Raw genomic sequence first — 25,529 nt, 5'->3', positions numbered from 1 at the left:
GCATAGTGAGGCTTCTTCTCTACTGAGCCATGAGGAAAGGGAACGCACCCAGAGAGCTGCTGGTTGCTTTAGTAGCAGCCGTTTGTTCTAGCCCCTGTGTTACCATGGACACGACTCAATGTGGAGAGATTTATAGTGGCTGTCCCTCTGGGGTTTATATTTTGTTATAGGGGCGAGGCTGTTGTGTTTAATGCTCTCACCTACCGGTGTGAAATTATACATACAGTACCAGTCAAAAGTTTGGACACACCTACTCATTCAAGGGTTTTTCTTTATTTTTACTATTATTCTACATTGTAGATGTCACGCCCTGGCTCTGGGACTCTGTTATGTTGAGCCAGGGTGTGTTGTTTCTATGTGTTTTGGGTGCTAGGGTTATTACCTAGTTCATTTGTTTCCATGTTGGCCGGTGTGGTTCTCAATCAGAGTCAACGTGTATCAGCTGTTGCTTGTTGTCTCTGATTGGGAACCATACTTAGGCAGCCTGTTTTCCACAGTGTGTTGTGGGATCTTGTTCCGTTTGGTTTGTATTGTAACCGTAGGACTTCACGTTTCGTATCGTTTGTTGTTTTGTTTCGTGTGGTGAAAATAAAAGTATGTTCGCATTCCACGCTGCGCCTTGGTCCTCTGTGTATGACGATCGTGACAGAAGATCCCACCATAACTGGACCAAGCAGCGTGTCCAGGAGCCAACGCCAGAGGTGACTCTGATGAATATCAACCTCGACTGGGTCAAGCAGCGTGAGGAGGAGAGAGGCTGGACTTTGGAGCAGAGGAGCGAGAGTCTGGCGAGAGCCATGGAGGCCTGGCCCACGGGGAGGAGAGACGCCCAGACATTTTTTAGGGGGGGGCTCACGCCGTGGAAGACGGGGCAGCAGGAGGCCGGAATAGAGTGGTTCAGCGGGTTGGCAAAGGAGGCCGCCAGGTTACGGGAGTCACTGGTCACCAGGGGGAAGGAGAATGTAGAGGCACGGCGAGAGGTACTGGGGCCCGTTCCAGTCCGGTCCGGCCCGTTCCTGATTCCCGCGTAGGGCCAGTGGTGTGTGTCCCCAGTACGGTCCGGCTTGTTCCTGTCCCTCGCACCGAGCCTGTGGTGCGCGTCGCCAGCCCGGTCCGGCGTGTTCCTGCCCCTCGCACCAAGCCAGTGCTGCGCTTTGTCAGCCCGGTTCGGCCCGTCCCTGCTCCCCGCACCAAGCCTGTGGTGCGCGTCGTCAGCCCGGTCCGGCCTGTTCCTGCTCCCCGCACCAAGCCAGTGGTGCGCGTCACCAGCCCGGTCCGGCATGTTCCTGCCCCTCGCACCAAGCCAGTGGTGCGCTTTGTCAGCCCGGTTCGGCCCGTCCTTGCTCCCCGCACCAAGCCTGTGGTGCGTGTCGTCAGCCCGATCCGGCCTGCTCCCCGCACCAAGCCAGTGGTGCGCTTCGTCAGTCCAGTTCGGCCCGTCCCTGCTCCCCGCACCAAGCCAATGGTGCACGTTGTCAGCCCGGTCCGGCCTGTTCCTGCTCCCCGCACCAAGCCAGTGGTGCGCTTCGTCAGCCCGGTTCGGCCCGTCCCTGCTCCCCGCACCAAGCCAATGGTGCGCGTCGTCAGCCCGGTCCGGCCCGTCCCTGCTCCCCGCACCAAGCCAATGGTGCGCGTCGTCAGCCCGGTCCGGCCCGTCCCTGCTCCCCGCACCAAGCCTGTGGTGCGCGTCGTCAGTCCGGCACAGCCCGTGCCTGTTCCACCGGTGCCTGGTCCGGCACCGGTCAGCTGCTCCACTCCGGAGCTAGAGCAATCCGCTCCACCAGTGTTCAATCCAGCTCCGGCCAGCAGGGCCAGACCGGACCAGGGGCGCTTTGGGGGGTTTGTTGGAGGGTGGGAGTCAAGCCCGGAGCCGGAACCGCCTCCGAGGAGGAATGCCCACCTGGCCCTCCCCTGTTCGGTTTATGTTTGGCGCGGTCGCAGTCCGCGCCTTTGGGGGGGGGGGGGTACTGTCACGCCCTGGCTCTGGGACTCTGTTATGTTGAGCCAGGGTGTGTTGTTTCTATGTGTTTTGGGTGCTAGGGTTATTATCTAGTTCATTTGTTTCCATGTTGGCCGGTGTGGTTCTCAATCAGAGGCAACGTGTATCAGCTGTTGCTTGTTGTCTCTGATTGGGAACCATACTTAGGCAGCCTGTTTTCCACAGTGTGTTGTGGGATCTTGTTCCGTTTGGTTTGTATTGTAACCGTAGGACTTCACGTTTCGTATCGTTTGTTGTTTTGTTTCGTGTGGTGAAAATAAAAGTATGTTCGCATTCCACGCTGCGCCTTGGTCCTCTGTGTATGACGATCGTGACAGTAGAATAATAGTAAAGACATCAAAACTATGAAATAACACATATAGAATCATGTAGTAACCAAAAAAGTGTTAAACAAATCAAAATATATTTGAGATTCTTCAAAGTAGACACCCTTTGCCTTGATGACAGCTTTGCACACTCTTGGCATTCTCTCAATCAGCTTCATGAGGAATGATTTTCCAACAGTCTTGAAGGAGTTCCCACATATGCTCAGCACTTGTTGCCTGCTTTTCCTTCACTCTGCAGTCCGACTCATCCCAAACCATCTCAATTGGGTTGAGGTCAGGTGATTGTGGAGGTCAGGTCATCTGATGCAGCACTCCATCACTCTCCTTCTTGGTCAAATAGCCCTTACACAGCCTGGAGGTGTGTTTTGGGTCATTGTTCTGTTGAAAAACAAATGATAGTCCCACTAAGCGCAAACCAGATGGGATGGCGTATCGCTGCAGAATGCTGTGGTAGCCATGCTGGTTAAGTGTGCCTTGAATTCTAAATAAATCACTGACAGTGTCACCAGCAAAGCACCCCCACACCATCTCCTCCATGCTTCACGGTGGGAACCACACATGCGGAGATCATCCGTTCACCTACTCTGCGTCTCACAAAGACACGGCGGTTGGAACCTAAAATCTCAAATTTGGACTCATCAGGCCAAAGGACAGATTTCCACTGGTCTAATATCCATTGCTCGTGTTTCTTGGCCCAAGCAAGTCTCTTCTTCTTATTGGTGTCCTTTAGTAGTGGTTTCTTTGCAGCAATTCGACCCTGAAGGCCTGATTCACGCAGCCTCCTCTGAACAGTTGATGTTGAGATGTGTCTGTTACTTGAACTCTGTGAAGCATTTATTTGGGCTGCAATCTGAGGTGCAGTTAAAGCTAATGAACTTATCCTCTGCAGCAGAGGTAACTCTGGGTCTTCCATTCCTGTGGCGGTCCTCATGACAGCCAGTTTCATCATAGCGCTCGATGGGTTTTGTGACTGCACTTGAAGAAACCTTCAAAGTTCTTGACATTTTCCGGCTTGACTGACCTTCATGTCCTAAAATAATGATGGACTGTTGTTTGTCTTTGTTTTTTTTAGCTGTTCTTGCCATAATATGGACTTGGTCTTTTACCAAATAGGGCTATCTTCTGTATACACCATACCTTGTCACAACACAACTGATTGGCTAACACATTAAGAAGGAAAGAAATTCCACAATTTAACTTTTAATAAGGCACACCAGTCAATTGAAATGCATTCCAGGTGACTACCTCATGAAGCTGGTTGAGAGAATGCCAAGAGTGTGCAAAGCTGTCATCAAGGCAAAGGGTGGCTACTTTGAAGAATCTCAAATATAAAATATATTTTGATTTAACACGTTTTTGGTTACTACATGATTCCATATGTGTTATTTCATAGTTTTGATGTCTTCACTATTATTCTACAATGTAGAATAATAGTAAAAATAAAGAAAAACCATGGAATGAGTAGGTGTGTCCAAACCTTTGACTGGTACTGTACGTAACAGAGATGTCACACACATCCACATTTCAGTCACTACACTGATAAGTGAGCACTCAAACAGTAAGACAGGTGAATGTGAGTAAATCAAACACTTGACAAAGCGACCTTTAGCTGTGTGTGTGTATGTGTGTGAATAATCTCTCTCTTTCTGTAGGTGTGTGTTTCTATTGGCTGTGTGAGAAGGGGACAGAGAGATACACAGACACACTGATAGGGACAAAGTGAAAGGGAAGAAGAGATAGAGAGAGGGGTTTGAGGGAGGAGACTAACTAAGACTAAACTATGAGTTGGCTGTGAGTATGAAAAAGCAGCAGTGAGAGAGAGAGGGAGAGGAAGCTTGATAAGCGGCTTGGGAAATGACTGTTGATGTTTGTGTGTTGTATGCAGAGACATTGTGGTGCCGGACATGAGCAGTGACAGCAGCTCCAAGAAGCGTTATGTATCAACCCTCAGGATGTACATCGGACCCACCAACACTTCCCCTGGGCAGGGAAAAAACGTCTTGGCAGCCAGGACCACTTCTGCTACTGTCACTAGGACTGGGATAGACACAGTCTCTGGTACAGGTAAGAGACAGCCATAGCGTGTGTGTGTTCAGTCTGTGTGCATGTTCAGTGTGTGTGCGTGTTCAGTGTGTGTGTGTGTGTTCAGTGTTAATGCGTGCGTGCGTGTGTGTAATGTATGTGGTGGTGGTGGGGGTGGGGGGGGGGGGGTCTAGGAGTGTAACTATTGGCATTACTGTCTAGTTGTTCGGGTCAACATTGTAATAAACAAGTTAGAACAGACGTTTATCTCAGAGATTGCACAGCTGAATGAACCCTAACCACACACCATGACTTTCATTTTCAGACAGCTTGTTTTACATGACAATGATTTTTATTAGTTTTGTTTCTGCTTACCAGGTTGATATTGCAGATGTTAACATCTTCTATTGTGTTTGGACTCTGTACTTCTTGAGTACTGGCTTTTGTTTTGTCGTTGTTTATAGTTACAGTGCAGAACTTCCACTGCTATCCACCTAACAAAATGTTTGAACATGTATGTATTGAGATGTATTATGTGTACTTCCTTATACGTGCACCATCAAAGCGCATAGCATGTACAGTATTTAATGTATTTTCTGATTTTCCTAATTAGCATTGGCTTCATGCCCATTACCTGAGAAGTGAAGGGTGCAGGAATCTACATGCTCAGTTGTTTGTGAGTGCATTTAAAGGCCATGCTGTTAACGGTTCTCGTTTTGAACAACCTGAGGGAGGGGTTTGGAGAAAAAACATGAGTCCCCCCGCCCTCAGCCTCCTTTATACATGTTTTGTGATTGTGTTTCTCTCAGAGTGTAGTATCCTAAAAACCTGTGATGGTGTATGACATTACTGTGACAGTTCCATCCACACTTGAAAGTAAAAGAGGCGTATAAGCAGAGTGCAAATTATATCGTTACATTCGGGGGGCTCAATTATTTATTACATTCATTGATGATGTGATAATCACAGCTAAGTCAGTTCTAGAAGGCAGATGGATTTTGGAGGATCTGGAAGAGCTCACCAAATGGGCCAGAATGGAGTTCAAGCCTGAAAAAGGGAAGTGTCCAGAAACGGTACCAATTCAAGATTGGAGAGGAGACCATCCCCACCGTCAGGATGGGTATGGTCCTGGGGAAGTGGTAAAGTTCTCTGGTCTAGAGGCACCAAGGTGGTCCACCTCGAGCCTGGGGAAGTGGTACAGGGCTGAGCTCAATGACAAAGAGAGTGTGAAGGAGATGCTCTTGCAAGCCGACACGTGGATGACATCTCTGAAGAAGAGCGGCCTACCAGGCAAGTTTAAGGCATGTGGCTACCAACACAGGGTACTTCCCAGACTCCTCTGGCCACTGCTTGTCTATGAGTTACCTCTTTTAACAGTGGATGCACTAGATAGGAAAATTAACAACTTCCTCAGGAGATGGCTGGCGGTCCCAAGAAACTTCTCCTCCATCTTCCTGTACAGCACAGACAGCAAGCTGCAGCTGCCATTTTTGGTAGAGGAGTACAAGGCAACAAAAGCACGTCAGGCTATGATGCTGCGGGACAGCAAGGATGAGAGGGTTCGCCAGGCAGAGATTGAGGTCAAAACAGGTCGCAAGTGGTCAGCTAGCAGAGCGCTCACGGAGGCGGAGGAACGGCTGCAACACGCTGACATCGTTGGGTCGGTAAACCAAGGCAGGCTGGGTCTGGGATGCACAACCAGGCCAAGCTGGAAGAAAGCAGGTCCAGAGGAGCTTCGTGGCATGGTGCAGAGGGCGGTCCGAAAGGCTAAGGAAGAAAGCAGGTATGTCAGAGCTGTAGCCAGGAAAGAAACAGGGCAGCTGGACATGCGTGCGAGAGAGGGCACTCACCTGGCAAGACATCTGGAATATGGAAGGGCAGCGGATTACGTTTCTGCTTCTCTCTGTGTATGATGTGTTGCCCACACCAACAAACCTCCACACATGGGGGTTGGCAGAGAGCCCCACCTGCACACTATGTGGATGACCAGCCAACCTGGAGCACATTTCCTCTTGACAAGCAGGTCTGACCGATGAAAAATTCAGGTGGCGACCAAATACTTACTCAGGACTGGCCACGGGACTGGAGCAAGCAAGGAGAAAGCCAAAACATCTCACTCAGGGCACCTGTTTCATCCACTTCCTGTTTCAGGAGAGAGCGCAGCAAAGGGAACAAGGACCAAAGGGATCCTTGCCACAGCAGGTGACTGGAAGATGTGGGCCAACTTCAAGAAGCAGCTCCAATTCCCAGAGATGATAGCCAGCACAAGCCTCAGACCAGATATTGTTCTCTGGTCTACAGGCACCAAGCATGTGGTCCTCATCGAGCTCACAGTGCCCTGGGAGGAGAGGATAGAGGAGGCACATGAGCGGAAGCTTGAGAAATACCAGTCCCTCATCATTGAGTCAGCAGAATTGATGGAGAGTCTGGAATCTACCAGTTGAGGTCGGCTGCAGGGGCTTCGCAGGCCAATCACTCTGGAGAGCCCTGGGGCTGCTCAGCATGGAAGGAGTGGCAAGGAAGAAGCTAGTGGCTGACGTCAGCAAGCAGGCAGAAGTGGAATCCCGTTGGATCTGGCTGAAGATTAATACCAGGGATCAATGGTAAGATGGAAATCAAGATGAAAGTTAGGTTGTTGTCAATCAATATGTATTGTTGCATAACACATGGCAATGCACAGAACGGATTTACAGTTCAGATACTGTGAGATGTTTTAGTGCCGAGATGTTGGCTGTGTGCTACTGCTGTCTTTATACTAATTTGGTGGTCTGTTGGAGAAACACAGAGGAAGTGTTTCAGTGTTTTGGTTGCAGTTGTTTTTGTTCAGGCTTATTTTCCCAATATACTGTACATGTGTGGGTTTGGGCTATTTGTGTCTGTGTTGTAGACAATGTAGTAGGTGTGAAGGCATGCTGGAGTCTTTCCTGTAACAGGCAGAGCTGATAAATACACTTCTAGATGAGAGATGTGGTTAGCACATTAGAGCAGAGGAAGAACAGAAACACAAAAGCAGTGATGAGGAAACGTTGTCAGTAATGCAAGATGACAGGCCTGGCTGAACACCCCGCTGTTAGTGCCGGCAAGCTGACCAAAAGTATTTTAGCAGCTGTTTTCCTCCTGTGTGAGAAAACAGAGTGGTCAAATTCCACCCAAATTAGTAGGTCTATCGGTATCCAAAAACGAAGTGCTGAGTGTTGATTGATTAATTTCAGAGCACATGCACAAAGACGTTACATGTACATGTGGTTGTTTCACATGCCAGAGCAACACAGCTATAGGAGCCTGCTTATCAGGCTGTCATAGACCAGATGGCCTGCTGTATGAATTTCAAATGTGCTTATGATACTCTCTGTCCCTGTCTCTCACCCCCTTGTCGCCGGGCCCTGCACCATCTCATCCAGGGGACAGCTGCCCCACACCAACCCCCCTCAGAGGTCTGGATCCACCCCTGTTCACAGAGCCATTGGAGGACTGCTCGGTGGATGAAGGAAGTGACATCACACTCCGAGGGGTTATCACAGGAAGTCAGCCGATCAGTGTGTCCTGGCTGCACAATGGTGAGCTGAGAACAGGCCTTATTCTCCATGTCCTGCACAGAGTTTGGCTCTATGCCATTAGAATTCAACTTTATGAATTTGACTTGGAATTTGAATAGAAAATGTCATTAAAATCAATGTCCACTATGACATTTTATATCCATTGCCAAATGGACTTGAACACCCAAACAACTAGCTAATTTGAGGTAAATAAAAAACACATTTGCGTCACTCTGCTGCCCTGCCCTGCTGCCCAGGTCGCAGTTGTAATTGAGAACTTGTTCTCAACTGGCTTACCTGGTTAAAGGGAGGTAGCTCAGTTGGTAGAGCATGGCGTTTGCAACGCCAGGGTTGTGGGTTCAATTCCCACGGGGGGCCAGTATGAAAATAAAAAATAATAATGTATGCACTAACTGTAAGTCGCTCTGGATAAGAGCGTCTGCTAAATGACGTAAAATGTAAATGTTAAATAAAGGTGAAATAAAAATAAAAGTAAATGTTGCAAATTAGTACAACCTTGTGATGTTTTTTAGTTCTTTATATATCACTACATTTTAGTCATTTAGCAGACGCTCTTATCCAGACCGACTTACAGTTAGTGAGTGCATACATCATTTTTTTATTTTTCATACTGGCCCCCCGTGGGAATCGAACCCACAACCCTGGCGTTGCAAACGCCATGTTCTACCAACTGAGCTACATCCCTGCCGGCCATTCCCTCCCCTACCCTGGGCCAATTGTGCGCCACCCAATGGGTCTCCCGGTCGCGGCCGGCTACGACAGAGCCTGGATTCGAACCAGGATCTCTAGTGGCACAGCTAGCACTGTGATGCAGTGCCTTAGACCACTGCACCACTCGGGGGGGTCTAAGGATAAGAAACTACTTTCAAGTGACACTGCTCACGCTCCATTAACACCTTCATTACATTTTCATTTTAGGACAGTGGGTGTTCACCCTCCCACATACTCTGTTTTTCTCTCTCTATGCTTCTCTCTATTTCACATTCATACTCTCTGAGACGAACAGACACACACACTGAAGCTGAGGACTAGTGGCAGTGGCCTGAGCTCTGAGAGAGTGTTTCATGTTGCTGTATCTGGGTGTTCCTGTGGGCAGGTGAGGCTGTGTTTTTTGGGATGCCCCTCTTCGATGGCAGTGAGACTAGGCTGGTGGTGAGGGAGTGCCTACCTGAGGACGCGGGCGCCTACACCTGTGTGGCAGAGAACCGAGCGGGCAAGACCTCCAGCAGCGCAGCTGTGTGTGTGAGAGGTAAGACAACACACACACACAATGCTGAAATGAGCTCAGGTCACTGGCGTACCACACGCAGCCCCGCGAAACTGTAGTATGCCACTGGCTCAGATGGTACAGCCGGTGGCTTTATTTTGCATGAACACCAACAACACAAAGGGTTAACTGCACTGCAGTAAGATTTTAGATTCTGATGTTGTGGTTTTTTCTTTTGTCCCTTCTGTAACGGGATATGAAACTGAAATTGTCCCCTGATGGAAACAATCCAGACTTTGAGACTATCTGCGGAGTCCTAAACTCAACTTCACACACTTCCCCTCCCCTCAACAACAGCATTATGGAAAACAGAGGCTCAAAGTTACTTCTGTCATCCAACAATGACAGTGTCTTCAGACAATCCAGCTCCCCAACTAGCTCGAACACCCCGAGCCCAGGAGGAACCCGAAAAGGTAAAACATGAACTCATTAGAGACGATCTCTTATACACTGAGTGTACAAAACATTAGGAACACCTTCCTAATATTGAGTTGACCCCCTTTTGTCCTCAGAACTGCCTCAATTAGATGGGGCATGGACTCTACAAGGTTTCAAAAGCGTTCCACAGGGATGCTGGCCCATGTTGACTCCAATGCTTCCCACAGTTGTGTGAAGTTGGCTGGATGTCCTTCGGGTGGTGGACCATTCTTGACACACACGGGAAACTGTTGAGCGTGAAAAACCCAGCAGTGTTGCAGTTCTTGACACATTCAAACTGGTGCACCTGGCACCTACCATACCCCGTTCAAAGGCACTTAAATATTTTGTCTTGCCCATTCACCCTCTGAATGGCACATACACAATCCATGTCTCAATTGTCTCAAGGCTTAAAAATCCTTCTTTAACCTGCCTCCTCCCCTTCATCTACACTATTTGAAGCGGATTTAACAAGTGACATCAATAAGGGATCATAGCTGTCATCTGGATTCACCTGGTCAGTCTATGTCATGAAAAGCGCAGATGTTCATAATGTTTTGTACACTCAGTGTATATATCTTTCATATTGTATACATCTCTTTAAAGCAGGCAAGGTTATTTTTACAAAAATGCTACATTTACTTTTGGCTCATTTTCAAAGACATGAATATGCTTTCTGTCCAACACACTATGGGTTATTACCTGGTTAAGGTTCATATGAACCACATCAGTCATATTTGGGCATTAATCACTTCAACCATTCAATGCTTAGTTCAACAAAGGAGTCTCTGTATGGAAGTCCCATCCAGCTGACTGCCTTTGCACCGTTTCCCTTGTTCTGTATTACAATGCTGCTTTGATCTGCTCTCTCACCGCTCTCTGTACAGCACCATGTAGGGGAAGAGACAGTCCACTGTAGCATAGTTAAACCTAGAGACAGTGGGTGTGTCCGAATACCCATACTAGCGTACTACAAACTAAAACTGCATACTCATTTCGACGTTTCAACTAGTAGAATTCACTCATCTTTACCGACTCATGTGTTTGACAACAGCTGATAATCAAATAAATTGACCTCGCTGTACCAAAGTGAACGAATGACGAGAGTCAATGCAATCGCGCATTAGATGACAAAATGTCACATACTATAAGACATTATTTTTTTAGGAAACTATTTAGTACGCTGGTATGGGTACTACAAAAACTGTAATTGCTAATTTGCTACGTGAGGCTTATTTGATCGAATAGTAGTTTTGCAATGGTTAGGTTGTTATGAATCCACTGATAAGTGGACACACGTGGCATTTTCGGCAACTCACCCCAAAATTACCAGTTGTTCCAGTTGTCATAGAGATAAAGGACTCATCATGGAAATAACCCATTTTAGCATGGACGTTGCCATTGAGGGCTTCCACCATTTTAAACTAGTCAACTGGGTGGGGATTCCTATGCATTGGGAGCAATCAGCCAATGATGAAGGAAATGTACTACTTTAAAATGGAGATGCCAATGCTGTCACAGACACTATAATGGCACAGATAAAAAGATGAGCCCTCTATTTATCTCTATGGCTTGGTGTTCACACGCATATCTGCCTTCTCATTGGCTAGAATGGTCCCACCTGATCTCGCCTCCTCCCGTCTGGCTTCCATATTTGAGGACATCTATTTCCATTGTTAGAGCGTTCACTCGAATATCTTGTCAATATAATAGACAATCTTTGGTAATGGTCCAGAGAGAGCTTAGCCACGCCCTCCCACACCCCTATCACTAACTACCTGCACCTGTGATCTCATCTCGCCTCACCTCCATTCCACCAGTCTCCACAGAAGTCACGCCAAAGAAGAGAGCCAGCTCAGGGACAGGTAAGATACACACTAGTCTTTCTCTCTCCCTTCCTCTGTGAGCAAGCCAAGAGCTGCACCTGTCTCTGTCTCTCGTTCAATGCATTTATTCTGTATGACATTTCCAGTTGCTGTCCTTGCTTTCATCTATTGTGTTTATATCAACCCACAGCTTTTAAATCATATTGTCGTCCAGCCTCAGATACTAGAACTACACATTTAGTTTGACCCTTTGTACTCTTCTGTATTGTCAGGGTGTGTTGTGTTGCTGTAGTGAGGGACTTCGCTCTGGTCTGGGTAAGGCTAGAGTGTTATTGTGTATGAACTGGGTAAGGGTGTTACCAGGTAGACCCATAAAAGCATGTATAGTTCACGCGGGCCACCAGTTGCCCATCCCTGACTTAATTGCATACGTTTGTGTAGATAACTTGTAACTTTGTCACTAGATGGTGTAGGTTTACGTCGTTCAGTGGATTGCACAGAAGCTGATTTGTCATAACTTAATGTATGCTGACTGTCCACTCTTATCAGTTGCCTCTAATCTGTGTGTAAGAAAGAGGAAAGTTGTTTACAAGTAGACCGGTAACTGAATAATTTTATTCAATTTGAAATGGAGTGATTAATATAGAGCTATTTGTTAGGCTAGATGGACATCAGTTGAATGCATTCCATGGGAGGTTTTGTGACGTCAGTCCTACTTGTCTCAAAGAGAAAGTGCTTTATACACTCACACCAATTAAAACACAAGTGCAGCTTTATCTTAGTGGTTCTAGTCAAATCTACCATACTGCCATACTGATTTGACTACTGACTGGAAAGAGGCTGTATCCACAAAGCCCTTCGGGCTTTGCTCTTAAAAGGAATGATCTTCTGTAATGTAATGTCAGGGTTATAAGGAAGTTATCTGTACGTGGTTATGAATTATATCTAACCATTTATCTTCAGCATACTTGATAACAGTATTGACAATTCATTTACATTGAAAATGAGTGTTTGGTCTGTATGCTTGACCATGTTATGTACTAGTGTGTAGGCGTTTGTAGTTGAACTTGTTGGATACTCATGGTCTCATAAGGACTGCTCCTACTTGTGTGGTATGTCATCTGTGTTTGGTCATGAAATCCTGCCTTTGTTTTCGGTTGATACATCAGGCCCACCATGAATCGTGGTAGTAAGGGTTGCTAGTGATGAGAGGAACTTGCGCGCGTGTGCACAGACAGACAGACCTACAGACAGACGTAACCACGCAAACACACATACACAACAGTGTACTAACAAACAGAACCACTTACACACATACAATAACACTTACATGTACAAAAACAAACATAGTTGTTCTCACACACAGTTAATAATGTTTTGTACCCAAATCATTCTTGTGGCCCCTAGTCAAAACTCTGAAGTTGGTTTTACCCTGTCTTTCACAGCCTCGTTGCAGTTTAAAGATCCCCCGTCCCTCATTGAGGCACGGCTAGGAGAGACAGCCCATCTGACGTGTGTGTTCAGTGGCAGTCCCCCTGTGGTGTCCTGCTGGATACGAAATAAAGAACCGGTACCAATATTATTTTATTATTATATCATTTTCGAATGAGTGAACAAATATCACTAGCCTTCTTTTCGCAGCCTTCTGAACATGTGAGTGTACAGGTTGTGTCTTTCTTTGTCTAACTCACTCTCTCTGTAGGTTGTAGATGGGTCTGAGTTGTGGGTAGAGAGCAGTGATCAGAGCAGTACGTTGGTGATAGCAGAGCCAGGACCTGAGCACGCAGGACGCTACACCATTGTAGTACGAGACCGCAAGAGCTCGGCGCAGCACACCGTCGTTCTTTCTGTCATACGTAAATAACACTCGCAAAACATTTCTGTGCTTTGTGTGTTTTTCTGCCGAACCTGTTTGTAACCTGTACCGTGTCTTCCTGGTCCCAGAGCGGCCCCAGTCCCCAGCCTCCAGCCCTGTGGTGTCTCTCCTCTCTGTCTCTCCTCTCTGTTTGGTCCTGTCCTGGTCTGGGCCCTGCTACGACGGAGGCAGTGCTGTCCTGGGCTACGTGGTAGAGGTGAGGAGAAAAGGCCCCGCTGAGTCTGGGGACTGGAGTGAGCTCACAGCCCATTGCAAGAGCACCTCTTACAAGGTGCGCTCCGGGCTTGAGCCCCAGGCGGAGTACTGCTTCCGGGTGAGGGCCTACAACGTGGTGGGGGTGAGCGAGCCCAGTGAGGAGTCCCAGCTTATCAAGATGGAGCAGAAAGGTGAGCCATGTCAGTGTCTAGTTGATTGGTTCCAGCAGCAGTAGTATACCCTGTAGCTCAGTTGGTAGAGCATGGCGCTTGCAATGCCAGGGTTGTGGTTTCGATTCCCACGGGGGACCAGTACGAAAGATGTATGCATTCTCTACTGTAAGTCGCTCTGGATAAGAGTGTCTGCTAAATGACTCAAATGTAAAATGTTAATCTAGCTTGTTTATCACATGGACTTCATGCCTTCAGCTGCAGACAGGAACACATTGACAGGATTTTTCGGTCTGTTTCCTATAGATTTGTATCAACAGCGTGCAATAGGTGCATCGTTTCATGCTGCCTATCTGATGACTGACAGCTCAAATGTCTGTCTCTGTGTGTGATCTGTAGCTGAGCCACAAGAGGAGGAGTCTCCTCGGACATATGAGGACGTCACTATCGACTCCACCCACAAGGTCACTGATCACTACAATGTACTGGAGAAACTGGGAGTGTGAGTATCTCCCATGAAACATTACACAAAACACACATTGAATACTTTAATGTTCACAACAAAACACACACACATGCCTGTGTGTGATGCAGTGTAGCTAACAAAATGAGTTAAACTTACTGCCCCCAGATCGGCAGGTTAGCGATAATCTCTCTTATTCTCGTGTAGGTTCATTGACAAAAACAAAAATGTATGTTCATCTACAGGTAAGGAACACTCACTATCTTGTTTAATGCCAGCTCTTGTTCACAAGGTTTTTCAAGCGAAACAAATGGTTCCCTCCTCTCTGAAATGTCAAAGTCATGGCTGATCTGGCCTTGACAAAAACACTTGTTGATTCAGTGTTCAGTGAACAGAGAGAGGAGAGGAGAATATCGCTGGGCCTGCCAAGTCACAGAGCATGGAGGAGAGAAGTGTTCAAACAGACAGACCATATAGCAACACTGATCAGCTCCGTTTAGTCAGAATGAGGGATGTGGTTTAATTTTCTGACCCATTCACTCTACCATTTCTTTACATGTGTATGTATCTCCACTAACACCTAACTCTAGCTCTCCGTCCTCTGAACTCATACAGTATGAAGGCAGAGAGTTGTCTAAGTGATTTTAGTGGTTAGGACCATATAAATATAATCTCTTCATTCTAGTTCTGTAGTTGAGACCCTGAGTTTTTCCTGACAATGACCTGACCAGGAAAACCCCAGAGTTTTTCCTGGTCAGGTCACATGGTCAGGGAAAACTCAGAGAAAGCAACCCTTCCTCTACATTCCTGAGTAGATCTAGGTCAGATCTCTAGTTAGCTCAGATCTCCAGATGGAGGAAGTGGGTCTGAAGCCATGATTATACATGGGCTTTACAGACGGTTTGGCACCGATTACCATTGCATTATGGTCCATGGGGTTCACAGCTCTGTGTGTCTATGTACAGTACCAGTCAGAAGTTTGGACACACCTACTCATTCAAGGGTTTTTCTTTATTTGTACTATTTCCTACATTGTAGAATAATAGTGAAGACATCAAAACTATAAATTAACACATATGAAATCATGTAGTAACCAAAAAAGTGTTAAACAAATGAAAATATATTTGAGATTCTTCAAAGTAGCCACCCTTTGCCTTGATGACAGCTTTGCACACTCTTGGCATTCTCTCAACCAGCTTCATGAGGAATGCTTCTCCAACAGTCTTGGAGGAGTTCCCACATATGCTTAGCACTTGTTGCCTGCTTTTCCTTCACTCTGCGGTCCATCTTATCCCAAACCATCTCAATTGGGTTGACGTTGGGTGATTGTGGAGGCCAGGTCATCTAATGCAGCACTCCATCACTCTCCTTCTTGGTCAAATAGCCCTTACACAGCCTGGAGGTTTGCTTTGGGTCATTGTCCTGTTGAAAAACAAATTATAGTCCCACTAAGCGCAAACCAGATGGGAAGGCGTATCGCTGCAGAACGCTGTGGTAGCCATGCTGGTTAAGTGTGCCTTGAATTCTAAATAAATCACAGACAGTGTCACCAGCAAAGCAACCCACACCATCACACCTCCTCGTCCATGCTTCACGGTGGGACCATACATGCAGAGATCATCCGTTCACCTACGCGGTTGGAACCAGAAATCTCAAATTTGGACTCATCAGACCAAAGGACAGATTTCCACTGGTCTAATGTCCATTGCTCATGTTTCTTGGCCCAAGCAAGTCTCTTCTTCTTATTGGTGTCCTTTAGTAGTGGTTTCTTTGCAGCAATTTGACCATGAAGGCCTGATTCACGCAGTCTCCTCTGAACAGTTGATGTTGAGATGTGTCTGTTACTTGAACTCTGTGAAGCATTTATTTGGGCTGCAATCTGAGGTGCAGTTAACGCTAATGAATTTATCCTCTGCAGCAGAGGTAACTCTGGGTCTTCCATTCCTGTGGCGGTCCTCATGAGAGCCAGTTTCATCATAGTTCTTGACTGTTTTTGTGACTGCACTTGAAGATACTTTCAAAGTTCTTGAAATTTTCCAGATTGACTGACCTTAATGTCTTAAAATAATGATGGACTGTCGTTTCTCTTTGCTTATTTGAGCTGTTCTTGCCACAATATGGACTTGGTCTTTTACCAAATAGGGCTATCTTCTGTATTCCCCCTTACCTTGTCACAACACAACTGATTGGCTCAAACGCATTAAGAAGGAAATAAATTCCACAAATTAACTTTTAATAAGGCACACCTGTCAATTTAAATGCATTCCAGGTGACTACCTCATGAAGCTGGTTGAAAAAATGGCAAGAGTGTGCAAAGCTGTCATCAAGGCAAAGGGTGGCTACTTTAAAGAATCTCACGAGCCCATTCAATTTGAGTATTTATAAATGTTTTGGGGAAATTATTATTATGGGTTAAAAAAACACTCCAGGCTACTCTTGAACGTCTAAAACTAGATAGAAAGTTTGTAGATGTCACGCTCTGACTTATGGGACTCTAGTATGTTGAGTCAGGGTGTGGAGTGCTATGTTGTATTTTCTATGTTTACGTTCTAGGTGTTGTAGTTCTATGTTTGGCCGGGTGTGATTCCCAATCAGAGACAGCTGTCGCTCGTTGTCTCTGATTGGGGAGCATACTTAGGCAGCCTATTGGCAATCATTAGTTGTGGGATCTTGTTTTGTGTTTAGCCTGAGGACTTCGCGTTACGTTGTTTTGTTCGTGTGTTTATCGTTGAAATAAACATGTATGCATTTCACGCTGCGCCTTGGTCTGACCCGTCCTTAAACGAACGTGACAGTAGAAATTATAATGGACCTATATATTTTCAAGTAACTGCCCTTTTTCTGGACTGAAAATTGATTTTGACAAAACAAATCGGTCCCCCAAAAATCTGTGCGGCCCTCTGTTGAATTTCGAAATCCAGATGTGGCCTTCGAGACATTTTCCCACCCCTGGTCTATAGAATGTGTATATGAAGATTGTACACACATTCATGTCATCATAGACTGATTCTGCTTTGTATGGACAAAAGTGTCTTATCAATCCATGGCATGTATGGCAATATTAATGCAAAGTACTCTACTAGCTCTGTGTATGTGTAAAGCAGTTCAACTACTCTGTTGTCCATACTTATTCTTCTGTTGCCGCCTGTAGTGCCAAAACCGTAAAAGCTACCGACACCAAAACAACTTTAAAACGTGTCGGCTGACCCTCCGCGGTGTGCTTGGAAAACCTTTTTTTTATACCACTTATACTTTTCAGCGCCATAGGCTTGAATGGGAAGTATTTGGCTAAGCCACTACTCTTGTACCGTTAAAGCTACCAATACCAAAATAACTTTAAAATGTGCAGACTGGCACTTGTACTGTTGCTTGAGCAAAACAATTATACTACTTATACTTTGCACACTACCACAATATTTGCATTAATCCCAATGCATTTCAGAGGCAATATATTTGAATAGGAAAAATTACTACTAGTCCTCCACTGTTTTCAGCTAGAAACGTCATTCAAACTTTAAAACGTGCAGACCGGTCTGGAATAGGTTGCTTGTATACTGACCGCAACTGCTGACCACACAACTACTGACAACACAACTACTGAATCATACAACTACTGACCACAACCACCCAACTACTGACCACAGCTACAAACACCACCCCAACGTTGACATGTGCAGACTGACTCAATTTAGATGCCTTCAACACAGCTTTTTGCTGTCATTCCTACTTCATAAACTATAAAGCTGGTTGTATTCCCATTCATTTCAATGGCGGAATGCAGGCTTCAACATTCAAAACTAAAATCACTGCCACAACTTTCAGACAAAACATTTTAAGAGCTTAAAAACACATTATATGGCTTATGATGATAGTACTCACTCTAGCCTACTATACCAGCCTACTATAACCCATTATAATAACTCCACACCTACAACCATTCCAAAATAGGTCACTATCACTAACCCGTAGCCTATGAAAACCCTATTTCTACCATTATTACTACAGCCTTCACTACAACTGCTTTCATTACCATGAAAAACACCTAAAGAGGAGCAAGCAAACCACATTTTATTCAGGAAATGTCCTTTTCTAGTTAACAACGTGTATCTGCTGTGACACTCCACAGGGGGAAGTTTGGCCAGGTGTTCAAACTGACCCACAAGGAGACGGGCCGTGTGTGTGCCGGGAAGTTCTATAAGGGCCGGCGTGCCAAGGAGAGGGAGGCAGCCCGTAAAGAGATAGAGCTGATGAACTACCTGCACCACCCCAAACTGGTCCAGTGTCTGGGGGCCTATGATCTCAAGCCAGAGATGGTCATGGTCATGGAGTTGTAAGTACAGTATCTAGACAACAACCATTGACCACAATACATGGCAGTGGAAGCCATAGAGCCCTGTAGAAGTAAATGCATGAGGTCCGGTGTCACTAATGTGAATTGAGTTAAATTGAATTGAATACAACTTAAATTACAACCTTATTGATCCTGTGATTGTTTGTGTATGTGTGCAGCATTGCTGGAGGTGAGCTGTTTGAGCGTATAGTGGACGACAGCTTTGTGCACACAGAGCCGGCCAGTGTGCGCTACATGCAGCAGATCGTGGAGGGGATCGGCTACATGCACCAGCAGAACATCGTCCACTTGGACCTGAAGCCTGAAAACATAGTGTGTGTTGACCACACTGGCACGCGCATCAAGATCATTGACTTTGGCCTGGCCAGCAAGCTGGGTGAGTGTGGGGCTGACTGAGGGACAGAGCCACGGGTGTTGAATGGTGCTGCATGTTTTGGAAGCATTGTTGGTTTGCATTGCAACACCTGGAAAATGAATGATGTCCCTGAAAAGATTTAGAGCTCAAATTTCTGCCTCTGTGTTCACTGTGATATATGGGCTGTCTCAAATGGTACCCTATTACAGTGCTATGAAAAAGTATTTGCCCCCTTTCTAATTGTCTCTACTTTTGCATATTTGTGATACTGAATGTTATAAGATCTTCAACCAAAACCTAATATTAGATAAAGGGAACATAAGTGAACAAATAACACAACAATTGCATATTTATTTCATAAACAAAGTTATGCAACACCCAATTCCCCTGTGTGAAAAAGAAATTGCCCCCTTACACTCAATAACTGGTTGTGCCACCTTTAGCTGCAATGACTCCATCCAAATGCTTCCTGTAGTTGTTGATCCGTCTCTCACGTCGCTGTGGAGGAATTTTGGCCCACTCTTCCATGTAGAACTGCTTTAACTCAGTGACGTGTGGGTTTCCAAGCATGAACTGCTCGTTTTCAAGTCCTGCCACAACATCTCAATTGGGATTAGGTCTGGACTTGGACTAGGCCATTCCAAAATGTCAAATTTGTTGCTTTTTAGCAATTTTCATGTAGACTTGATTGTGTGTTTTGGATCATTGTCTTGCTGCATGACCCAGCTGCGCTTCAGCTTCAGCTCATAGACGGATGGTCTGACATTCTCCTGTAGAATTCTCTGATACAGAGCAGAATTCATGGTTCCTTCTATTAAGGCAAGTCGTCCAGGTCCTGAGGCAGCAAAGCATCCCCAAACCATCACACCACCACCACCATGCTTGACCTTTGGTATGATGTTCTTACTGTGGAATGCAGAGTTTGATTTTCACCAGGCATTACTGGAACCATGTTGTCCAAAAAGTTATACTTTTGACTCATCTGTCCATAGAACGTTCTTCCAAGAGTCTTGATGATCATCCAGGTGTTTTTTGGCAAACTTGAGTCAACTTTTTGGACGAGATGGGTCCCATTATGCCTGGCGAAAACCAAACACTGCATTCCACAGTAAGAACATCATACCAAAGGTCAAGCATGGTGGTGGTGGTGTGATGGTTTGGGGATGCTCTGCTGCCTCAGGACCTGTACGACTTGCCTTAATAGAAGGAACCATGAATTCTGCTCTGTATCAGAGAATTCTACAGGAGAATGTCAGACCATACGTCTGTGAGCTGAAGCTGAAGCGCAGCTGGGTCATGCAGCAAGACAATGATCCAAAACACACAATCAAGTCTACATGAAAATTGCTAAAAAGCAACAAATTGGAAGTTTTGGAATGGCCTAGTCAAAGTCCAGACCTAATCCCAATTGAGATATTGTGGCAGGACTTGAAACGAGCAGTTCATGCTTGAAAACCCACACGTCACTGAGTTAAAGCAGTTCTGCATGGAAGAGTGGGCCAATATTCCTCCACAGCGACGTGAGAGACTGATCAACAACTACAGGAAGCATTTGGTTGGAGTCATTGCAGCTAAAGGTGGCACAACCAGTTATTGAGTGTAAGGGGGCAATTACTTTTTCACACAGGGGAATTGGGTGTTGCATAACTTTGTTTATGAAATAAATATGTAATTGTTGTGTTATTTGTTCACTTATGTTCCCTTTATCTAATATTAGGTTTGGTTGAAGATCTGATAACATTCAGTATCACAAATATGCAAAAGTAGAGAAAATTAGAAAGGGGGCAAATACTTTTTCATAGCACTGTACCTATATAGTGAATAACTTTTGATAAGGGCCCATAGGGCTCTGTTAGAAAGGTCCTGGTCAAAATTAGTGCACTGTGTAGGGAATAGGGTGCCATTTGGGATGAAGGGATGCAACCTCATTATCCTGAGGTGTTGTCTGTCCTCCAGACCCCTCCACTCCCCTGAAGGTGATGCACGGGACACCAGAGTTTGTGGCTCCAGAGGTGATCGGCTATGAGACTGTTAGCTTAGCTACAGACATGTGGAGCATTGGAGTCATCTGCTACATATTGTGAGTACTAAGGCACTTTTCTGTTTCATTCATTCTCAATTAGACATCCTTCTTCTCTGCCTACAACAGGGCTTGACAAACTGTAGCTTTTCTGCCACCTAGTGGCCATACATTTATATTGCTCATATATCAAGTTCAAACGCGTGTGTGTGTACATGCGTGTGTGTGGTGTGTGTCTGTGCATGCGTGTGTGTGTTCAGACTGAGTGGCGAGTCTCCCTTCCAGGGTAACAGTGAGGCAGAGACCCTGGCCTTGGTAACTGGTGCTCAGTGGGAGTTTGACGAGGAGAGCTTCGAAGAGATCACTGACCAGGCCAAAGACTTCATTAGCTCCCTGCTCAACAAGGAACCAAGGTCTGGGACAACACCATATACCATATACCTGTCTATGGATGAGCCTAGCCCTCAAGGACCTGCCCTCGATGTCTCCCCTCTAACCCTCCCTGTTTTGCCTCTTAGCCTCCCTGTCTCCCCTCTAACCCTCTCTGTCTGTCCCCACCCAGGCGCAGGATATCCTGTGAGGAGGCTCTGGTCCACTCCTGGATAGCTGAGCCCATCTCAGCAGACCCCAGGACCACCAAGTGTCTCTCCAAGGAGAAGATGAAGAGGTACCTCGCCAAGCAGAAGTGGAAGGTAGGTAGTGGGTTCCCCACCAAAATTATACTTTGTATTTTAGTACATTTCAGTTCTTTCATTATTTCATCATCCCCCGGTAGGTGTGTGAAACCCATTGACTGAAGCCTCTCTGTGTATCTCCTGTAGAAAACAGGGAAGGCCCTGCTGGCGCTGAAGAGGATGGCTCTGTTGTCTAAAGCCGATGGGTCTGGCTCTCCCACCGCTCCTGCAGAAGGTGAGACCTCCCGCCATACTTCCAAAGCCTGCCATACTCAATCCAAACCATGTCACTTTTTCTCCTATTATTTTAGGCTCGTAACCCTACCATTCCTCATGTGATAAATGACCCTGTTTGCCCGGTCAACCAGATGAGAGCTACGCATACCATTGGTTCACTTGTGCTCAGTCTGGCTGACCAGTCTATGACTCTGCTGTGAGCCTTGACCCTGTGTCTGACCCCTGACAGACAGTCCCCTGAGTCCTGAGGCAGAGCAGGCCCTGCGGTCTCTAGAGGTCAAACTCCAGGGGGTGCCCCAGTTCTCCCTGACCCTAACGGACCAGACAGCCTCCCAGGGCTCCACCGCCCGCCTCTCCTGTCACCTCACAGGTACCTACCTATACACTGATTTACACTACAAAAGGCTTCCACATGTTTGGTTGACCGAATTATACATTTTCACTAAGTTTCAGCTGGTGCTTGTAAAGATTTTAAATGCTTTGTTTTAAAGTTGGACATTGATTAAGAGCAATCATGCCTAACTAACTCCCTTGTTCAAGGACGCACAGCTGCATCCTGCTGTGTAAAACACTTAAAGCTTTTCAAGTAGTTAGTGTGTAAGTGTTACATTCCATTTCCTGAGCTCTTGTCATTGGCTGTTTCCTCTCTCTCTCCCCCCTCTGATCCCTTCTCTGACCTCTCCTTTCAGGGTACCCTGACCCAGAGGTGGTGTGGTTGAGGGGTGAGGAGCCTCTGGAGGAGTCATCCCGGGTGCAGATAGAGTATGAAGAGGATGGGCTCTGCACCCTGGTCCTGGCCCAAGTTGGGCCAGAGGACTCTGATATTTACACCTGTAGGGCCACCAACGACCAGGGGGAGGCACTGTGTTCAGCCAAACTCATAGTAAAGGAATATGTTTGGTCAGAACTGTGAATACATATCGAAACACAAACAAGCAGAAATTCAGACACCCATGTTTGTGAAATGTCTTTCAAACATTCCAGAAAATGTTGTATAGCGCTTGAACCACTAAACTCTGTACATTGCGGCTCTTGTGAAACAATTCTCTGATTTCAGATCGAAAAACCTCTAAGTCCTACTAGTTATTTTGGACATATGTACGGTTTTGAAAAGAATAACCCTGTGAATTAAGACTACTGTGAATAGAGTAAGTGTCTTAATAATAAAGGAATATTTTTGCACCAAGTATGGATGGTAAACATTTGACAGATGTAAGTTTAATGTACCACCCATACACAAAAAATGTATGCACGCATGACTGTAAGTCGCTTTGGATAAAAGCGTCTGCTAAATGGCATATTATTATTTATTATTAATGTGCATGTATTGTAACCGCTATGAATTTGGAAGTCTTTTTTTCTTTATCTCAGTGAAAGTTTACTGTACAAAAAATGTTTAGTTGCCTCTAAGACCAATGGCTTTTTATTTTGACAGTTATGTCCACCAGATGACAGCATATTCTTTTGTGAAAGAGTATGGCTTGTGGTGGAACAGCAGCCTTGTGGAAAGTGTGACAATAAAAGATAGGAAGCATATAATTCTACTGCATTATAACCTCACTGTGTGCTACAGATTACTATTTTATGTCTACTAATTTAAGGACTGGATTCAATCCATATCGGTTAAAATCTGCGCTGTAGCGTGCTTGAAATTATGCAGTGTTTGCTGTAAATGCAGCCGCCGCCGCGGGAACATTGCCTTTAAATGTCAACGTGGTACTTTGGCGATATGGCTTGAATACAGCCCTTATATAAAAATTAAGTAATATCAACCAGTTAGCTGTTGAAATGTGTTCCATGTTTACATGGTGAAGAGCAGGAAGCCACTGAAGGTGTTGTAAATAATAAATAATTGGTCATTTAGCAGACGCTCTTATCCAGAGCGACTTACAGGAGCAATTAGGGTTAAGTGCCTTGCTCAAGGGCACACCGACAGATTTTTCACCTAGTCGGCTCGGGGATTAGAACCAGCGACCTTTCGGTTACTGGCACAACGCTCTTAACCACTAAGCTACCTGCCGCCCATGTGTTGTAGTTCATGTCGTCATCATAGACCAGCCTGTTAGCCTGTAACTCAACATAGACATTATCTCCCACCTCCAGAGGAATGACCACTGCGTTGCTGCCACTGTCTTGGGCATTGGTTCCTACAGTGTCCCAGACAGACACCAGCCTCTGGCCATTCTTGGTCAAGCACACCACAAAATTGGGAGTGTCATTCAGGTTGTTCATCATCGTGAAATGGAAGTAGTACATTCCTTTGACTGTGGCAGTGAAGATACTTGTAGGGGCATAGCTTTTAGTTTCAAAACACAACACCACACAACATGATGCAACACACACACAGAATATCTAGTACCTGTGGCAGGGTTTGAGAAGACCTTCTTGTACTGCAGGGGAATGGGAGTGGTGAAAGGTCCAGTGTTCCCAGCGGCATTACCTGTCTCCCGGAGAGTTGCGGAGAAGGCCACCTGAGGCCGGCCTGAGAGAGATACAGGATGGATGAGATTACCTATATTAAAAAGTACACTGAGTGTACAAAACATTAGGAAGACCTTCCTAATACACCCCCTTTTGCCCTCACAACAGCATAAATTCGTCGGGGCATGGACTCTATAAGGTGTCGAAAGCTTTCCTCAGGAATGCTGGCCCATGTTGACTCCAATGCTTCCCACACAGTGGCGGCTCCTGAAAAAATTCTCAGGAGGGGCAATTTTTCTGATGATTTAGGTGACCTACACACATTTTAAAAAAGATATGTCCAGCAACAACATGAAGACAGGGGCAGCATATAAGTCAATACCAGAAGCATTTATTGACTGATCTGGGGAGATGGATTCCAGTTTCTGTGACAGATTATAAATAATCTCTGATGCCTTTGTTATATTAGCTTTTGGTTGAATGTACTGTCGTAGTAAATATATAATGTTATAGCTTGGTCTGACTAAAATCTTGTGCATGACCCATTTTGTGTTGGGCGTTTGTTTTCAATCAATGCTGTTCCTATCCTATAACAATGGACAAAAGAGTCCTATCTTGTCAGCCTTGTCAGCAGGTGGCCAAGGACAACACCCACGCCATAGGTCTCTCAGTTCTTCCAACTCACGAGTTCTTGCTCTGAGGACACACACACACACACACACACACACATCATCACTGATAACACACACACACACACACATCATCACTGTTAAACACACACACACACAAAAAAATCCCCTCTCTTTAGGCTGAACATTTGAAGACAGAGAACCCGACTCAGAGCCAATGCAACAGTGGAGGGGACCTCGCCCAACTCATCAGGACCAATCAGAAGATCAGAACTACTAGATTCAACCTACATCATTTATTGTATAAAATGTCTGCACACAATGTTTTCGGGGCTCTCTTCAGATAGCTCCCTAAGAGTTTGACGAACGAGTCCGTGCACGCGATTCCAGATATCTTTACCTCTGAATAAACTGCCTTTATTATACCATATCCACCCTGTCCAAAGTCTCTACTTGGTCTCAGTTCTCCAGTAAACTTGTGATTATCAACAGTACACAACGGTAACAAACAATTGGGGGAACTCACGGGGCAGATAGTAAGGTCGCAGTGACACAGAAAGCAGTTCAATGTCGGGGGTACAGAGTCGCTCTCTTACCAGGATCGATCTGTGACTGTCAGATCGCGGTCCGCTCTGACCAGGGTGAAGCCGGCCGGCTCCACTTCTCCGGGACTCTGTCATCCAGCCAAGTCTCCCAGCTGTATTGGATTCCGCTGCCAGCAGCG

General features: G+C 45.9%; 1 protein-coding gene across 1 annotated transcript; it reads left to right on the top strand.

Annotated features, from left to right (window-relative positions):
* Positions 1–4,155: 4,155 nt before the first annotated feature.
* Positions 4,156–23,731, top strand: LOC311148787 (myosin light chain kinase, smooth muscle-like). Its single transcript, XM_084185749.1, has 17 exons — positions 4,156–4,389; positions 7,749–7,904; positions 9,001–9,153; positions 9,405–9,584; positions 11,409–11,453; positions 12,860–12,984; positions 13,117–13,270; positions 13,359–13,676; positions 14,055–14,157; positions 18,245–18,448; positions 18,628–18,845; positions 20,781–20,904; positions 21,105–21,257; positions 21,407–21,536; positions 21,666–21,753; positions 21,985–22,125; positions 22,445–23,731. Exons 1-17 carry the CDS (start codon positions 4,230–4,232, stop codon positions 22,666–22,668), a joined length of 2,676 nt encoding a protein of 891 aa, XP_084041875.1. The 5' UTR covers positions 4,156–4,229; the 3' UTR covers positions 22,669–23,731.
* Positions 23,732–25,529: the final 1,798 nt, after the last annotated feature.

Source organism: Coregonus lavaretus (assembly GCF_964263955.1).
Source record: "Coregonus lavaretus genome assembly, chromosome: 2".
Taxonomy (NCBI): domain Eukaryota; kingdom Metazoa; phylum Chordata; class Actinopteri; order Salmoniformes; family Salmonidae; genus Coregonus; species Coregonus lavaretus.
Note: the sequence above shows the minus strand (reverse complement) of the source record. Positions and strands in the feature narration are given on the sequence as shown.

What these genes read in the sequence shown, in the direction of transcription:
- LOC311148787 (XM_084185749.1), top strand. Translation starts at nt 4,230, where the DNA reads ATGAGCAGTGACAGCAGCTCCAAGAAGCGTTATGTATCAACCCTCAGG. An exon ending in TGGCCTGGCCAGCAAGCTGG is followed by an intron (nt 18,846 to 20,780) that starts GTGAGTGTGGGG and finishes TCTGTCCTCCAG; the next exon opens with ACCCCTCCACTCCCCTGAAG. An exon ending in GGAGTCATCTGCTACATATT is followed by an intron (nt 20,905 to 21,104) that starts GTGAGTACTAAG and finishes GTGTGTGTTCAG; the next exon opens with ACTGAGTGGCGAGTCTCCCT.